General features: G+C 43.6%; 1 protein-coding gene across 1 annotated transcript; it reads left to right on the top strand.

The window, feature by feature from the left end:
* The first annotated feature begins 631 nt into the window (after nucleotides 1-631).
* Nucleotides 632-18051, top strand: pmm1 (phosphomannomutase 1). The gene is made up of 8 exons (XM_033643858.2): nucleotides 632-1001; nucleotides 1833-1950; nucleotides 5148-5224; nucleotides 5659-5750; nucleotides 6374-6473; nucleotides 7206-7281; nucleotides 14029-14144; nucleotides 15627-18051. The coding sequence occupies exons 1-8, from the start codon at nucleotides 918-920 to the stop codon at nucleotides 15747-15749; spliced, it is 786 nt and encodes a 261-aa protein (XP_033499749.2). The 5' UTR covers nucleotides 632-917; the 3' UTR covers nucleotides 15750-18051.
* The last annotated feature ends 1047 nt before the right edge of the window (nucleotides 18052-19098 follow it).

Below are 19098 nucleotides of genomic sequence, written 5' to 3' on the forward strand. Positions count from 1 at the left end.
TTGTCCAACCTTGAAGCAGATGGGCTACAGCAGCAGAAGACCACACCAGGTGCCACTCCTGTCAGCTAACAACAGGAAACTGAAGCTACAGTTCACACGGGTTTTCTCACCAAAACTGGACAATAGAAGATTGGAAAAACCACATTCAGATGGAAGCATGGATCCATCCTGCCTTGTATCAACGCTTCAGGCTGCTGCTGCTGGTGGTGTAATGGTGTGGGGGAGATTTTCTTAGCACCAACTGAGCATGGTTTAAACACCACAGCCTACCTGAGTATTATTGCTGACCGTGTCCATCCCTTTATGACCACAGTGTGGTCATAAAGGGTTTGGGCATGTTTATTATTCTTCAGTATTTACTCTCCAGACAGCTGTAACACATTCTCCTCTCATTGATAATCAGACATCACTGACACAAACTATTTATACTACACACACTGTTTCCTGGTGTGACTTTGAGCAGCATCCATCACACCCACTCCTTCATTTCTAGGTGAAAGGTCAGCTGGCTCTTGAGCTGCATATCGATAAACTGCCCCGCCCACTCGTCGACGTCACGGCAGCCTGGCTGTGATTGGCCGCCGGGTGGGTTCCAGTGTTGCAAAAGAAATCCTCCACGTTTGCGCTGTTTGTTGGTGCGAGCGGAGCGGTGTCACTGGAACCGAGCTGAGCCGATCCGAGCCGGGACAGCCGCAGGACTGTGCACCCGAGTCAGAAAAAGAGGAAGAAGTGGCTGTCAGCGTGCACGAGGACATTTAAAATACCTCTTTTAAAAGTCTGATTTACTTATTTGAATATTCAAACTGACTTGAGCATTAATTTCTCATGTGAACGTGCGTTATTGCACGTTTGTGTGCTCGAGCGTGGACCTGTGACACTTGCGATTGAAGTGCAACCCCAAAAGAGAAGAAGTAGAAATGGAGAAAGCAAACGGCTTCTCCGCGGACAGAAACATCCTCTGCCTGTTTGACGTGGACGGCACTTTGACACCACCGAGAGAGGTGAGCTCACATCCATCCATATATCGATATTATCGGTTATTACAAGCTGTATGACAGACCCCTGCTCCTCTGCAGCTCCTCTGGCTGCATAATCTGCCTCTGACTTATGTTCAAGGTGGGAGCACACTGTCGTCTTAATGCTTTCTCATACTCTGTTTACATATTCATGCGCTCTGTGTGTCCCCCCTGCACACACACACCAGTGGTATTTCTGTTGACACACATGGTATGCAGTCTGGTAATGTATAGTTCTGTTTATGTGTGCTGACCTATTTAAGAGCCTAAACACACAAGGAAACTTCCCCAAATCTGTCACCTCACGTGGGCTTTTTGAATATGCTTTTTAAAATTAATATGCCATTAAATAAATAAATGCCATGTTCCTAAACCTGTTTTTTAGGGTTATCATTTAGATATTCATGTAAGATTTAGAGGAGAAATATCTCTCTTTATATTCAGTTATTTTTCATTCTTCTTCCTTCCTGTTGTCAATGGGGTTGAATGCTTGGGTTCATCTGAGGTAACTGCTGCGAGTGTGTGTGTGTGTGTGTGTGTGTGTGTGTGTGTGAGTCTGTCTCAGCACCCTGAAATTACATAATGCAGGCTCCCTTGTGTGCAGCTCCGAGCTTTTTCTGCCATATGTTGCAATAATTAGACATCCATGCCAAAATCTAACACCACAAAGGCAAAGATTGCAGCCGTGTCCTTTGTTCTGTGTTCTCTCTGTGTAATTATGCTTCAGTAGCACAGTGCATCACACACATTTAGATTTTTAATGATGGTACATATGTGTGTGTGTTTGAGGCATTAACGTTTCCCTGTATTCTGCAGAAAATCGATCCACAGTTGGATGAGTTTTTCCAGACCCTGCGGAGGAAAGTGAAGATCGGCATCGTGGGAGGGTCGGACTACTCCAAGATAGCCGAGCAGCTCGGGCAGGGGGATGATGGTGAGCAGTCCTCTCTTCCTGTCTCGACCGCAGATGGTTCATACCCTGCAGGCTGCATCATTCACCCAGCTGGATCACACTGCATTACCTCACACTTTTCATTATAACTTCTGCTTTATTGGACACCAGTCCTCAGAGAGTGGAGCAGAGAGGATGGTCCCTGGGAATAATGTGAGATTTAGGCTGTCTTAAAGGGACAGTTCACCCCCAAAATCAGAAATACATATTTTCCTCTTACATCTCTTACACTGGTGGCCGAGGCTTCCATACAAGTTGCCACCTGCTATTCACTTTTTAACACACTCACATGCCAATGCAACAACTACTGGGAGCAATTTGGGGCTAAGTATCATGCTCAAGGCAACTACAGCACCCCTCACCTACATTATGACCCAGAGACAGAGGTGGACACCAAGCTGCAACCTCCGGGGTTGAAAAATGAAGCCAACACAAAAGTGCCAAAAACTGCAGTTCTTTGAATGACCACTTGAGGCCAGCTCCTTCGGAAGACAAACCCCAGAGAGGGCTTGTCTTTGACATGCAGACTTGTCGGGCATTGAACTGCCAATCTTCTGATTAGAACCCACAACCCACTCTACCTTCTGAGCCACAGCCGCCATGTGTGAGTTGCAGAGTGTTGGAGATATCAGCCGTAGAGATGTCAGCCTTCTCTCCAATAAATGGAACTAGATGGCACTCAGCTTGTAGTGCTCAGAGCGCCAAAAAAATACATCTAAAAAACTCAACTCCAATGTCTCTTTCCAGAAATCATGACCCGCTTACTCAAATAATCCACAGACCTTGTTGTGAGAAATGTTTTGTGACTGATGTCATTGTAGAGCTGCACGTATCGATGTTGAGAGTCCACCTCCCCTGCACACAAACACTGAGTGGAGTAGTTTCGGTGTCAGTGTGAGTTTGTTGGGACTGTTTAACAGCTTGGATGTTAGCTGCTGTTGCTGTGTTAGTTCAGTCTTACCAGGCAGACTTTGAACTGTAACAGAAAGTTTGCAGATCCTTTCCACCAGTGAAACAGATCAGGGATTGTCTCCTCTATAGATGTCCATCATAGACTGTAAAAATGATGGGCGTAGCTTCCGTGACGTCACCCATTGATTTGTGGACTCCCATTTGGAAGCCTGGAGTTTGGCACATCGGCCGTCGCCATCTTGGTTTTTGAAGCCAGAAGTGAGTATATTTGGGCAAGAGGCTGGACCTGCTTCTCTGACTGAGAAGCTAAGGACACTATCAGCAGTCAGCCTGTCACTCAATGTCGCCTCGTCCTTAATTATATGTAGCTTAAAGCCTGAATAAGATGCAGACGGGTGAGTTATATAAAAATTCATTCCTCGTATAGTTGTCATGGAGGTGGAAATTAATTATAGAGACCAGAACTTTTTTTGTACCACAAAACATGATTTACATGTTTATTTCTGCTGCAAAGCTGGGCATTTTAACATGGTGGTCTACAGGGTTTGACTCGCTTCAAGAACCAGCCTCAAGTGGTCATTCAAAGAGCTGCAGCTTGGTGTCCACCTCTGTCTCTGGGTCATTAACATGGCATTGCCCTGGCGGCAGCATATGATCCTGTGGGCAGCAGCAGACTCCATTGAAGACAGATGATTGTCTTAATATGATTTCGTTAACAGCACGTGGGGAGCCACAGTTCAACAAATGAACACAACATCTGAACTCAAGCACACCTCCAGTTGTTTACTATAATTTACTTTGTTCAACCTGCTGCCAAAACACACTGGCACAGTGACCCTCACAATGCAGCGCCAACAATCTCCCAGCTAAGTTAACACACGGCTGTGTGGACAGGATGAAAACTTGTCAGCCTGTAAATATGAGGCAATTGGAGCTAGAATGCAGATGTATTGTGCCAAGAGGGAGCTATGTGGTTTCATAACGTTGCCAAGTGTGCTAAAGGTTAATCATTTCATACTTCATGGTGCACAGAGTCGCAGTAGATGTTGTTGTAGCAGCTGGATAATGTGATCATCTGTCAAGAACTACTGTAAGATTACTACGGCTTCCTCCCACAGTCCAGAAACATACAGGTTAACTGGTAACTCTAAATTGTCCGTGGGTGTGGATGTGAGTGTGAATGGTTGTCTGTCTCTATGTGTCAGCCCTGTGATTGTCTGGTGACCTGTCCAAACCTCTCACCCAGTGTCAGCTGGGATAGGCTCCAGCCCTCCCCTGTGACTCTGAACAGGATAAGCAGTTACAGAAAATGAATGAACGTATCTTTCCAATAACATGTTTTATTACATTTGTAACCCAGTTGTGGGAACATTTTATTGCTTTATCATCTTCTACGTGCCATCAGATTGCTGGATTGTGCTGTTTTGCAGGTTACAATGATCAAGCAGCTTTTTGATTAGGCAAAGTTACAGAGTTTCACTGCACAGTGTTGCTTGCAGGGCACTTAGAGGCCAAAGTGAGTGGGAAGGTCAGACAGATTAAACTTGGCTTTTTCCAGGCAGTGTTACACTGTAATCTGCTACCAGGTAAATATAGCAGGCTGTTCTATTCTTCTAAGTCGAGTGCGTTGGTTTTAAAGGGGACAAATTCTGCACATCTTCAGGTTCACACTTGTAGTAAAGGTTTCTGCTAGAACATGTTTACATGCTTTATTGATCAAAAAAGTCTTTATTTCCCTCATACTGTTTGAGCTGGAACACCTGTGTCCACCCTCTCCTCCATTTTAACACCTGTCTCTTTAAGCCCCCCTCACGATAAAGCCTAGTCTGCTCTACATATCTTGGTGTCTCTGCGCTGTCATTGCAGCAGAGGACTGCAACAGAGAATAGTGGCACTGTGTACCATGAAAAATCACCAATAAAAGCTTCTACACCTAATCAACCATGTTAACATTTTTCCATGGTGTTAGCATGTAGCTACATGTAGCATTGTACCTGCAGCTGGGGAATGACTGTAACTGAATATAGCGGTACTTTGTACCATTAAAAATGATCAGTAAAAGCTTCTAGACCAAACACCTTCACAAATGTTTCAAAATCAGGAAGAAATTAAAAACATCAGCAACCAAGTTTGAATGCTTCCCTGACATTAGCATGTTGCTCCATGTAGCTGTGTTGGCTATGTAATGTAAGCACTTGCAGTAGTGTGCCTTTAAAGAACCAGATGAGCACATGTAACCACATTTCACCTGTCTCCTCTCTTTGCAGTGATACACAAGTTTGACTATGTGTTTGCTGAGAACGGGACAGTGCAATACAAAGATGGGAAACTTCTCTCAAAGCATGTAAGTGAACACACAGTCACATTTCTCACGTTCACAATGTCTGCTGGTGTGCAGCACATTATCTGTTTGACATAGGACTGCATCATTGTACATACATACTTCATGTATTCACATTTTATGTTTACCGGCAAAGAAATAAGACGAATGAAGTAATCAATCAGCCTAAACTGGTTATGTTGAGTAGACAAGGTGCATTTAATTTCAGTTCACATTACAGAAACCATTTTCTACAAATCAAGTCTAAAGAAGGTCTTAAAAGGAAGTTAAGATACAACTGGGAATCTACCTAGGTGACCTCTTTTCCTCCATCTCAAACCATACGGATACACAGAGGAAAAACTCAGCTTGATAATTTTAGTTGAAGTCACGTGCAACAATAGGAAAAGTAGAGTCTGTTATGTGTTTATGAACAAGGTGTATTTTCATCCTGTCAGGCTATTCAGAACCAGATTGGGGAAGAGCTGCTGCAGGACCTGATCAACTTCTGCCTCAGCTACATGGGGCTCATCAAGCTGCCAAAGAAAAGGTGAGACTTGTGCCTGCTCACTTTGAATCAACTTGACTCAGTTTCGGTACTAGGTTGTTTTCTTTATTTTGCTTTCCACTGCAAAAGTACTTCCTCATAAAAGCATAACTAGGCTATTTAAAAATGGCACATTTGTTCAGGATGTCTTGTGTCATGCTAGTGGCTCTCTGACCAATCAGTGGTCTGCAGCGTTTTAACTCCACTTTCTAGTATCAGCTCAGCTCGCTTGGAACCTCAGCCGAGATGATACGAAAAAACGTACCTGGTACTATTCACAACTTTTGCTAATTGAAAATCTAAGAGCGAGCTGAGCTGAGTCAAGCTCTGCTGTACTTTGCAGTGGAAATGCAGCATTTGACTGACCTACCAACCTAACCAGACAGTCAGGCCATTAGGTACTCTGACCTGCAGCCCAGGTATTCCTGGTATCTCTTTACCCAACAGCACTGACCAGTTGGAGCAGGACAACACATGCCCCATTGTGAGCTCTGTGTAGGAATAAAGCTAAAACACAGTCGTTAACATGCTCTAATGAAAGGCTCTCTTTTGGTGTTGGGTCAAACTGAAGTCAGATTAAGTTCAGTCAATTCTTTTTCTAACCATGCATCCTTTTCTGCCTGCAGGGGAACGTTCATCGAGTTCAGGAACGGAATGCTCAACATTTCCCCCATTGGTCGGAGCTGCACGCAGGAGGAGCGAATCGAATTCTCTGAAATTGACAAGGTAAAATTCTTTCCACATTCCTGTGTTTAGACATTCAACTCCTGTGGTCAGGCTGTTGGAGAATGATGCAATCTGTTCTCTGGTGTCGTCTGTGGTCACTGTGTGAGGGTTAGCACATGATTCCTCTTCTCTCTGCACTGCCCTTGTGTGCTAATCTTGGATTATGGTACAAGGGATAACATCAAATCATGTGTATAGTTAAAATATTATTGCACCGCTTCAAGCTTATTCTGCTGCTGTATTTGGGAGCATTGTCCATTTTGCCTAAATTGCAATAAAGTTTGGACTCACTAAAACTTTATTGAAGTGTTCAGTAGCACAACTTAAGCAGCTAAGCTAAACAAACTTTAACATCAGACTCTGAGAGTCACAGACCGCCTCTCTGTCTCTGTCCCTCTGTTCCACGAGAGGTCAAACAATGTTGAGCTTTCAGAGCAGCTTAACAGGCCGTCCATTGATGGTTTACAGAGCCAGGCAATATGGAGGAAGCAGATAGCAGCAGAGGAGGAGAAGTTTAACCCTTCAGTTCCCCGCTGAAATTTATGCAGCTGGTTCCCAGCTGAGGTCGTGCATGAAATAAAATCAGATCATAGGAGCCGACATGTTCTGTACATGACAAATTGCCTCAGATTTAACTGGTGTTATGAGGACTGGAGGGTAGCCAGAGTGTTAAATGAATACACCCGCATTGTGTGTGCAGCAAGTCTGAGTGTTTTGGCGCTTTCTCCACAGAGAGAAAAGATCAGGGAGAAATTTGTTGCTGCACTCAAAGAAGAGTTTGCTGGAAAAGGACTACGGTTCACTAAAGGTGAGAGACACAAAAGCCCACTTATAGACAAAATGTGTTTAAGTTTACAACCATGTGCACTCACAAAAAACATGCAATGAGTCATCTCAAAGTATTGCGATTTCACAGTATGCGGTATTACACAATTATTATCAGTTAGAACCCTTAACCCTTTCACACATAGTGGTCACTACAGTGGACAGCTATTCAAAAGCAGTTTCTTGTGTATGCATTAGGGATGCACGATAAAATCGGCACACCATACTACATACATTGCAAAGTATTCTATTTCGTGTCTTCATCTGCTGGTGGGCCGTCACGATAAGAGTATGCATGTGTCATATGTAAATTCCACTGCAAAAGAGACTCGATGATCTCTAAAATTAGGTAAGGAAACAAGTGAATATATCGATATTGGTATCGGTTATCAGTCTAATGCTTAATTTGCATGGGTTTTAATGTTATAGTTGCATATAAGCCACTACAGTGGACCCTACTGTGTCATGCCACTGGCAGGTGTTGTAAGTGCAACACAGATCTCTCACAACCAAGATGGCTAACAGAATGCAAGCAGTGTTGTGCAGCTCAGGAATATCGTTCCAGTCCTTCTGCAACAGGAGACATGCTCCCGGCTCCAGGAGTCCACATCCTTGGGCAAGATACTGAACCCCAAATTGCTCCCGGTGGCTGTTCCATCAGTGTGTGAGTGTGTGTGAATGGTTACTGAGTAGCAGGTGGCACCGTGTACAATAGCCTAGGCCACCAGTGTGTGAATGGGTGACATGCAGTGTAAAAGCAGTTTGAGTGGTCAGGAGACTAGAAAAACGCGATACAAGTGCAGTCCATTACCATTTACCATTAAAATGGATGGTTATTGTACCGTGTTTGATTATTTGAAAAAAAATCTAACTGGACAAAAAAAACTTTACATAATTTTAGTTATTTTTAAACACATACGTCGATTAAAAAAGGTTTCAAGCTTTAAATATAGTAATAAAAGGTTTGTGTATAGATAAGCATATGCAGGTGGTATGATGTCAGTTTTTATACCACTACATACAGTTTCATGGTATACCACTGCAGCCCTACATCCCTGTCATACATGTGCACACTAACAAACACACACACAACAGTCATGAGTAGTTTATCACACAAAGTGAGGCATGTTTGTTTTTTCCCCTGTGCCCCATGGGCTCTTTCACGTCATCAAACCATTAAGCCCTGGAGAGTCCATGCATCAAAACGATAATGTCTCTGAATCATAGATGTCAGACCAGGAGCAGCATCTTTGTGTTCTTGGAGCGTGTTGTTTCAAGATCCTCCTGTTTACTTGTCAGTTCAAATGACAAACCAGTTTTACAGCGCATCTGCCTGCCGATTGTCTCTTATCTCTGTTTGAATAAAGACTCCTCTACCTCGCATCTTCGACGTGCAGAGGACCTTGTGCTGGACATTGGAGCCCTCTGTTAACTATTACACACACACACACACTTACACGCTGTTCCTTCTCTCCCTGTGGCAACACGGCGGCTGTAAGGTGAATCGAGTAATTGATGTTTGCTTACGTGCTCGGCGAGGTGTGAGACTCCTCCGATGACGCCTGAAGGCTGTTCACAGTTCAGACAAACAAAGGAGACAGGCGTGCTTGTTTTTCCTCATTACCTTTCCTGTTAAATATCTCTGGCTTGTCATTTCACGTCTGCTGACTGAGTTCACAGAGTTTAACATATGTCTGTCATATTACCTGAAGTTTGTTAGTTTAACTCGAGCTTTTGAATTTTATTCTGTCAACCACAATGATGGAACGTATTATTTTCAGCACCTGATCATTTTTCTCAAAGAGACAGTTCACCCCAAAATCAAAACACATATTTTTCTTCTTACCTGTAGAGCTATTTAATAATCTAGATTGTTTTGGTGTGAGTTGCAGAGTATTTGAGATATCGGTCGTAGAGATGTCTTGAGGTGGTCAAAGCGCCAAAAAATATGTTTCAGAAACTCCTCTTTCCAGAAATCATGACCCAGTTACTTGAGATAATCCACAGATCTTGTTGTGAGCAGTTTCATGCAGGAACTATTTTCTTTGTATCAAACTACACCCATCAACCGTATCACCGCACAGAAGGAAGCGTGCATCTACTGCTAGTTTACCTAGCACCACTGGGCTTGCCAATGTTACAGCTCAGCCGAGGAGGACGCCATTAATGTTTACACACCGCTGTCACGAGCCTCTCGTCTATGAGCAGATTGATAAATAGTTCTGCAGGTAAAAGGAATGATCAATATTTTGATTCTGGGATGAACTGTCCCTTTAAAAGGAAATTTCGGTTTATTTCAACCTGTCTCCTATCGTCCTAAATTTGTTTCAAGTGACTAGTGACATAAAAATAATAGTTAGCATGTTAGCCGTTAGCCTAGATACAGCCGGGGCGCATAGTAGCATCAGACCTGTTAAAACCTAAGTGAACAGGCAACCTTTAAGTGCAAAGTTAGTCCACTAAACAAGCTTTTTTTCTACAAAGACCGCCTCATATCGTTAGGATAAATGTCAGAGAACATATAGAAAACGACATGTAAATGTGTTGTCTTACCTTACCAGTGTGCTGCCATGTTTGTTTACCATTTAGCTCTGCTTTCCAAAGCGCAGCTGAAATATCGCGAGAACAAGCAGCGATCTCATCGCGTGCCTGAAATCTCGCGAGAACAAGCAGCAACAGCTGGAAGGCAGAACCGGACAGTAGCCTGAAAAGTTCATTCATTTATTTTATGAAAGATTTATAGAATAATGGCTGACTTTTTGCCAGACTTTGACTTTGTGGAGGAGGAATTTGATTTGGCAGAGTTTGATGGTCGCCCTTATTTATTTGAGCCAGAATACACTGACGAAGAGCTTCATGAAATTGAAGAACGGAGGAGGAGAGAGAGAGAGGCACAACAGGTAGAGGACGAGAGAGGAGGAATGGCTGCTGCAAGGCTGCGTAGCTCTGGAGATTGGTGGTGTACCTGTGAATGCTGTGCCCCAGTGCCCACAGAAGAGGAATGCCTCTTTTGCAAGGAATGGGACCAGTTGCAGCCTTATTTTCAAGGTCTGGATGTGACCGAGGACGAGACACCTCCACCTGGAGTAACGTTAGTATCCAGCTGGGCTTTATCTAGAGCTCACAAGATATATTTCAGCCGCGCTTTGGAAAGCAGAGCTAGATGGTGAACAAACATGGCACCACACCGATAAGGTAAGACAACACGTTTAACTGTCGTTTTCTATATGTTCTCTGACATTTATCCTAACGATATGAGGCGGTCTATGTGGAAAAAAAGCTTGTTTAGTGGACTAACTTTGCACTTGAAGGTTGCCCGTTCTCTTACGTTTTAACAGGTCTGACGCTACTATGCACTCCGGCTGTATCTAGGCTAATGGCTAACATGCTGACTATTATTTTTATGTCACTAGTCACTTGAAACAAATTTAGGACGATAGGAGACAGGTTGAAATAAACCGAAATTTCCCTTTAAAGTAGGTTTGATTCTTTTTCCATTTGGGTGATGTTGAACACACACTCAGGCTGCTGAGGAGGAACACAGGCGACATCAGCGCCATTTGCAGATGATTCACTCTGCACTCTGTTGACTCTGATACTGAGGAAACAGGCCAGCGGCTCCGGAGGATGTCCAAGTTTGAGATTAATTTGTTTGCCTTCCTCAGTGTTTATCTGCTTCCACGCAGCTGCCCTCGTTAGCAGATACTGCTGATCTGCGCATTAGGCGTTATATAAACCTGGCACTCTAACCGATCTGTACTGAGAGTGCAGGATATAAGGGACACTCAGTGTTTTCAGGAGAGAGACTGATGATGTGAGGTTAAAGCTATTATCCTGTATTGATTTTTCCCTTATTAAACGTCGACAGTCACAGGGGAGGAGATATAGTTAAAGGGAAGCAAACCCTTTGAGACTTGTCCTGTCCAGTATCTATATCCGACAGATGAATTACTTTAAAATTATTCAGTCATTTCTATGCAGAGCTGAGGCAAAATGTCATTTATGTTCTGTGTTTGTGGACTTTGATACCTGCAGAATACCATGTGAAGGTGTGTTTTGTACTATAGTGCTGCAGGATGTTTGAGAGAAATATAAAATTCAAATGGCAAAAACGATGAGGCAAAATCTTATTAATTAAGTCTGTGATTAGGTTTATTTGCAGCATTCAGGTTTTAGTGGACGGGTTGAGAAGGACTACACATGCACATATGTGCATTGTCAGCAGCTCAGCAGACCCACTTTGTCCTTGCTCAGACGTGGAAAAAAAACAGGCAGGGGGATGGTTTCTTCGTGGTTGAATCACCAAGATGTTTAGAGTGTGGGGTTGAAGGTGTTTGGGATGGAGGCGTGTGGAGGGTGTGTGAGCCTAACAGCTCTCTGATTGGCTTGACGCTCCTCAGCTGTCGCCTTTGTTATTAGCTCCTTACACTCTACAGTTGAGACAAGGCAGTGGGAAAAAACAAAGGGGGGAAGGGAGAGTGAGCAGATTGAAAGGGAAGTGCTGCAGAGAGCCTTAGAGGAGACTTTTATCTGCATTTCACAGTTTAAAGGTCACGACGGTCGGTCGACTCACAGCTGAGCGACAGTGGAGATTTTTCCTTTGACTGCTTAAACCAGTCTCCTCACAGACAGACAAGTTTTGCAGGTTGCAAAATGCAACACGCACCGCACTGACTTTTTTGTAATTGAATGACACTGCACCTTTTATTGTTGCCAGGAAACCACCCTATCACGTCCTTACACTAACCCTCTGATGCAATCAATCTACCGTTTTTTTCACAGTAATTAGTATCGAGTTCCTGACATGTTGAGGCAGAGGGTACTGTCTGTAGCTCTGGTTGAGGGTGAGAGGCTGTCAGCCGATAAACAGAGATCTGTGTGGGTACATGAGACCCTAAAAAGAAGGTGAATCATGGGGAGTACCACCAGTTGGTCCAGGAGCTTCTCCTCCATGATGGACGTTTCCAGGTATATTTTATCGTCGGCATAATCTATCATAGCTCTGGGTATCCAGCAACTGCTACCACCAGTTTCTCCTCCATTGTTTACCAACTGTAAACTTGTCGTGACCACCACAGAAGGCCCGCCTCTCAAATTGATTAGACAATGGGGAAAAAAAGAGATAATGTGAGGTGCTTTTCCTCTCTGAGTTGAAGTTTTATCAACTCAAGGAGTTCAGAGCGCCCCTGCAAAAATGCCAGGTGCTTAGAGTGCAGAAATGTGAGGCACGTCGCAATGCAAAAACCAGCGAGCAAAAAGCTTTATTCTCATTAAAAACAATTACGCTTTCTGTGTGATCAGGGCCTAACACAGACAGAGAAGACAGATTAATGGGGAAATGCTGGTACAGCTTTGATGTGACCAAACTGAAAGCAACAACATTGCAGGGATGAGTATGCAAAGGGATCGGTTATCTGATGAAAGACGCCTTTACGTGGAGCAAGTAAACCAATCGCAAAACTCTGCTGAGTGGAGTGTGTGTTTGTAGCTGTTTTCTCATATAAATCAGGTCCAAAGATTGACCAGAGTTGCCCTTTTAACCCATGTAGCACACATGAGGAGATTGTCCATGTCAGATGTGTTCTCACCTACAGGAAATACTCCGTGAGGTGTAGATATGGGGTGATGCCTGGGTAGAGCACGCAGGAGGCAGGACGTGACACAGAGAGTACGCTGCGGAGATCGCAGTGTTTTGTTTGTGTAGCCGCTTCACGATTTTGTGATAAGCAACTGAGTTCCTTGAATTTGTCTGATGATATCGGCCACATCCCTAACTGGCAGAAGTTCCCAGTTCTCGTCGCCTCGCCAGTTACAGATTTTCACAGATGTGTTTGTGTAAATGACCATTCTTCATCAGGTGCATGAAGAGATGTTAGAAAGGTCATCACTACACCACCTTGTTGGCTGTGAATTCTCTTGACAATGACATGCTGTATTCACACGGGCTCTATCGGACATTACACAGACTTTGAACTCGGGTTAAATCCATTTACTTAAACGTTCACGTTCTCACACACAGTTCCTCTGGGTAATATTTAGATAAGTTAAGGGTTGAAGTGCATGTGTGAAAGGGGCTTTAGGGAAGTTGCTGGTACAGATTTCACTGACTTTCAAACCCTGCTCCCGTTCACATATGACCCCATGCATGAAATGTTCCCAAACGTATCAGGGACAGACTGCATGTGTGAAAGAGGCTTTTTGAAAGTCACACATTGCAGTCAGGATCTTTTATCTGAGCTGCAGCTGTAATCACACATTACAGTCGTATCTGGATTCCTTGAATACAGAAGGTACTCTGCATTGTTTGGTCAAAAGATAAAGCACATTGGGCGTGTGTTAATTTTTGAAACATCCTATAAATAGTGCAGTACGAGTGCCTGCCAACAAGTTCTTGAACTGTTAAGACAAACAGGTTTGTCCCTGATGCATGAAGAGCTCCAAAAGCCTCCATCAGTTACAACGGTGTAAACAACATTTGTTCCACAGAGCTGTTGACTGTAAATACAGCTGGAGGAGAGCAAAAGGGAAAGTATTCACCAGCGTATCGCATGTATTGGTTTATTAAAATTGTGTTGTCCTTCCTTTTCCCTGTACATTCTCCTCTTTAAATCAATGATATTGTTAAAGGTATTTATTCAAGGAACACACAGTGGATATGAGTGTGTAGAGTTACACTGATGATGATGATAATCTCTCTCTCTCTCTCTCTCTCTGTCGTCATGTTTTGCAGGCGGTCTCATCAGCTTTGACGTGTTTCCAGAGGGCTGGGATAAGAGACTGTGTTTAGAGCAGCTGGAGAGGGAAGGCCTGGACGCCATCTACTTCTTTGGCAACGAGACCTCAGACGTAAGTTCATCTTGGGGAATGTTTACAGGAGGGCTGGATGCACACCAAGTGGATACAGACACCGACAGTGCTCCACTTGCATACTTTAAATACAACATAGACGAGAATATGTCGACACCCAAACATCTCATTTCAAAACCATGGGACTTAATCTGCTACTATGAAGCCAGCACTACTATTGGCAATGGGACAGGAGTCTGTCAACTATTTTCACGTGTTTTCCCGCTTTTAAAAAACCTCCATATATACTCTAACTTCAGTGGAAAAGGAGCTGAACAGCCTCCACTGTGTTTGCCACAAAGATTTAGGAACCTGGCTGCAGGGATTTGTACCCATTCAGCCACGAAAGAGCATTAAGCCCCTTTCCCACTGGACAAAAACCCCCACCAACAGCCACCAGCATGTAGCTTTTGTCTTTAGTGGGAAAGGTTACACACTGCGTTCATTCCCGGGACAAATGACTCTGCTGTGGTCACGGGTATTTATCGGCTCCAGCCCCAATCAGCAGTGATGGGAACATGACACCTAGGTGGACACAATTAGTTTTGCTCCTTTTCCAATACGACCTTTGGTAACTTCTGTGAGTCTTTGTCGTTTCAATTTTTGCCCCCTTTCCTGCTTGACTGTCAAAGGCTTCTGTGACTCTTTAGTCACTTTTACACCGCCTGTTCAAGGTGGGAATACTGCGCCATTGTGCCGCCTTGCCGTTATATGATTGTGGAATAGTTGCACAAAGGGGTCTCGCCTCTGAGCCGGTAACGGAGGTAGTAACAGTGCCGAAACAATGTCTGTGTAAATGGGACAGCCAGCAGGATGGGATCGTAGGTGTGACATTTTGACGACATATTATGGGTGTGACCCACTGCAAGAGAATTAAAAAGTAACTGATAACAGTGAGGGGCTAACTCAGGAAAACAATGAGGTCCAGGAGCTCCTTACCCTCTGAGCAGAGGTCGAGATCAGCCACCATGTAACAGAGACAGTAAATGATTGTTAGAGCCATGTAATGCTATTGTTACTGTTTAGAAAGAACTGATGACACGAATGTTATATGTCACAGTAGTTGTGTTACATGTCATGCCCGTCACGCCTCTTTTGATTCCACAATGCCAGGATGCTGTCTATAATCACACACTGGAACGTATGATGCCACAGTTGTTTGGTTCTGTGTTAAAATGCAAAGGCGGACTGAAGAAGGGACTTCCTAGCAGCCCTTAAACGCCATCTCTGTGTTAAAATGGCTTTTGTCATCTCAGCCACAAATCTTGACTGTCCCTGTTCAAGCAGTGCCCCAACATTTGTCCTAATTGTTAACATGTCTGCAGTGATAACTTACCATGAAGCCACAGCTGAATACTCGGTCAGCCGTTGACTGTTTATCCAGGCTCAGAGGTTAAAGTTCAAATGTCATGACTGCAGATTAGAGCCTCAGCTGAAGGAGTGTTGATCTGTGTTTATATTTTTAATGATTCTCTTTTTCAGGGAGGAAACGACTATGAAATTTTCAATGACCCGAGGACCATCGGTTTCACAGTCTACTCTCCAGAGGACACAGTCAGGTTATGTCGGGAGCTTTTCTTTGACTCTCCGCCACACGAGCCCTGATGTCCTGAAACGCCCCAGATCACTTTACCCGCAAACACCTTTGACTCCCTGCCTGTGGTTCTGTGCAAACAGAAACTCGAACCACAGGCTATTTATGAACTGCTGAAAGGTACCACTACTGATTTTCTCTGTATTATTGATATGATTACTTTAAAATCAGCGGACAGCTGCAGGATGATTTGACTACGTATGTACAATAAATCCTGCTACTCTTTTCTTTTTTAAAAAAGGGACAGAACCGGATGTTGATATATGTGAAAGGTTTGAGTACTGTGCCAGACGTAATGCGTGACTGCAGTGTCACATCACTGCGATGTGTAGCATGTAACATAAAATTAACCAAAAAACTTAGAGATTCTAAAATAACTGCAGTGTTGAAAGTTATTACTCCAGGTAATTAGAGTATAGAATGATGTTTTGCACTAATATTGGCATAATTTCACACCAATCATTGGTATAAGTATTGATGAACATAGCTATTGGAGACGATAAGAGTGAGAGATATTTTAACATGTGAGGAAACATTTATTTGTTTTGTTTTGTGAGTCCATTTTGAAAATGAGATATGAATGAAGCATTAGAGAAGATGTGGGTCTTTCTTCCTCTACAGTTGAGGATAAATGAGTCATTCCAGGTATTTTAATGTCTCTACAGCACTCTGGGCTGGATGTGATTTATTGTTTATTTACTGTGTGTTCTAGGGTTGGGCCAGTGCGAAAAAAAAAATTGAAAATGGTTTGATATTATTCCAAAAACCAAACAGCATACCAAATTTTACCACTAGGTGTCACACTTGACTCAGCAGCTGCTCCTGAGTGAACCATAATGAGACTGATGTCAGGACCACACTGCCTGTGTGACGGCAAACTCGCTGAACTGCTGCCTCTTGTGGTGTTCACACAGACAGCATTGCTGCTGCCTGCTGCTATAACTACTATATTTCCACAGTTAAAAGCCGGCACTCCTAAAATTTATAAAGCTGTGCGAACCACTGCGTCATCAAGAACACAGTCCTGCAAAAAATCTCACTAAGAAAAGCCTTGTCTTAACGAATGAAGGGATTCTGTCAACAGTGATGTTGAGAGGGTTTTTATTTTGAAATGGAAACAGGAAGTGTTGAGTTAAAAATGAAACTATATACTTCTTCTGTGACAGATAAAGACTTTAAAACTGTTTTGAAAGGTGGTATGATGTCAGTATGATTATCAAAAAACCATTTCCACTGGCTACGGTTACATGATGGCTTCTCATTCGGAATGAAATAAATCTGAATGAAATCATTCGGAATTAAAGTTTTTCCAGGTAGTTTACATGGGAAATATTCATTCCGAATGAGGGTTTACACGGGAGATCAGTTTAATCGCCTTTATTCAGGTCTGCGCAAGGTTTGGGGCAGGGAAGGTTTCTGATTGGATAGGGGGCGGGGCGGATGTTACATGTTTACATTTACCGGAAGAAAACACTGTAGTCCTCGCTCTGGACAACGATGCCGTTGTTAGTGCCTTTTTGGGGCGTGTTTTGCTTATATTCTTGAAGCAGCAGTACGACAACAACCTTGTTCTGCTAATGCTTCGTCTGTTGAGGAGGGGAAGGGAGGTAGAAGACCGTGCTGTGGCGAATGGAGGCCGGTGAGTGAAACGAGTCTGACTGCTCTATCTCAGCCCGTTGCTGTGCGCGCTATATACGTCATCGTGCCAGAAGGGCAAGAAAACGAGCATGCGCAGAAAGACCGGAATGAACTTCAAGAGGAATGAGTGTGTACATGCACACAAAATTCTTTCATTCGGAATGACAAACGGAATAAACCACCCCCTTTAATCGGATTTAATTTTCAATGGGAATGACCGTTTATATGACCACTTTTAATCGGAATGGCCTTTCATTCCGATTAAAAGTGGAATTAAACTGTCCATGTAAACGTACTGACTGTCTGTTTCTGCTGAAAACGGCACACTTCACACGGAAAAACAGGCAAGACTCCAAACCTCAAGATGTAGCAGCAGAGCAGCGCTGCTCACACAGGCAGTGTGGCTGCTCTAACCTGTTAACATGGGCATCTAAAATTAACCAAGGCTCTTTAATGCACAGGTGCTGCTCACAGAGGCAGTGTGGCCCGGGCGTTAGAAAGCCCATGAATGAGAGTGAAGCGGCTCCAGTCCACTTGGTGGCAGTAATGCATCTCTGAGCTGGTTTGCCAATCGCCAATAAACACCTAAATTACAAAAATAAATCAGCATTTTTATTGCTCAGCATTTTAGTTTTCTTTGAGACTAACTCTGCCATGTCCCGTCTCGCCACCCCAAAAAACACATTAACTTTTTGTAAACATGTGCAGTGCACATCTACCCCTCTAACACGTCTACGGAAATTTGATCTCCCTCATGTTGCCGGCCTCGGCTCGGCAGCAAAATCCAGGTATATCTGGTGGCTGACCGGCCACACCTCATTGCCCTCCCACTTCCCATGGCCGTCCCCTAATTTATCTCTGCTAGCATTTTAGCTAACATTAGCCACTTGTTGCCTTTGTTGGTTGAGTTGGTTAGGTTTAGATAAGAGGAGTGAGACTGGTTAGGTTTAGGATAAGAGGCAAAGCAGTGTGGGTCATGTCTTCGCCTTTCTAGGGAAAAAAATCACCTCTGCTTGCACCTCGGCTAACATTAGCTAGCCACAATGGCACTGTTTTTATAATACATTCATGCACTGCACGACCACAAAACTATTGGTTTACACTCAAAAGAGAGATAGAGGGGAGAGAGGAGATGTGGTGAGACATGACACATGGTACAGCACCCTTGGGGGAGGCTCATGAGGAGGAGGATGATGGAGGGCAATGAGGTGTAGCATGTCCGCCCTTCCACTAGTGTCCTGTCAGACAGTAGTGGCTCCATTAATCTGTTATTAAAAAAACATAATATTATGTTTATCACATTGTTGCTGGTGTAGACTACTTTTTAATTTGGCAGTACTTGTCATAATGACAAATACAGCTGGTTCAGATGGTTTGCATAAACTTAAACCAGTTTCAGCTTTTACACCGAACCAGACCGGCAAAACCTGAAATCGACCCAACTCTCATGTGAGCCCTTAAACACCAAATGTCTGTTTGAACCTCACAAAGCTGCTGGAAATGGAAGAAATTTGCTCGTGTTGCTTGTTGTGTGTCTCTTGGTTCTATAAATGCATCAAAGTGAAGACTTCTCTTAAAAAGTGAACATTACTGACTCAATGAATTCATCTTTACCAGTGAATTAAGCTACTGTAACCGAGTCACTCTACGAACATTTGTCAGTCAATGTGACAGCGTTTTATGTAAAATATTTTTACGAGCTGTATCATGGCCTGCGCGCTG

This window comes from Epinephelus lanceolatus, chromosome 18 (assembly GCF_041903045.1).
Source record: "Epinephelus lanceolatus isolate andai-2023 chromosome 18, ASM4190304v1, whole genome shotgun sequence".
NCBI lineage: Eukaryota > Metazoa > Chordata > Actinopteri > Perciformes > Serranidae > Epinephelus > Epinephelus lanceolatus.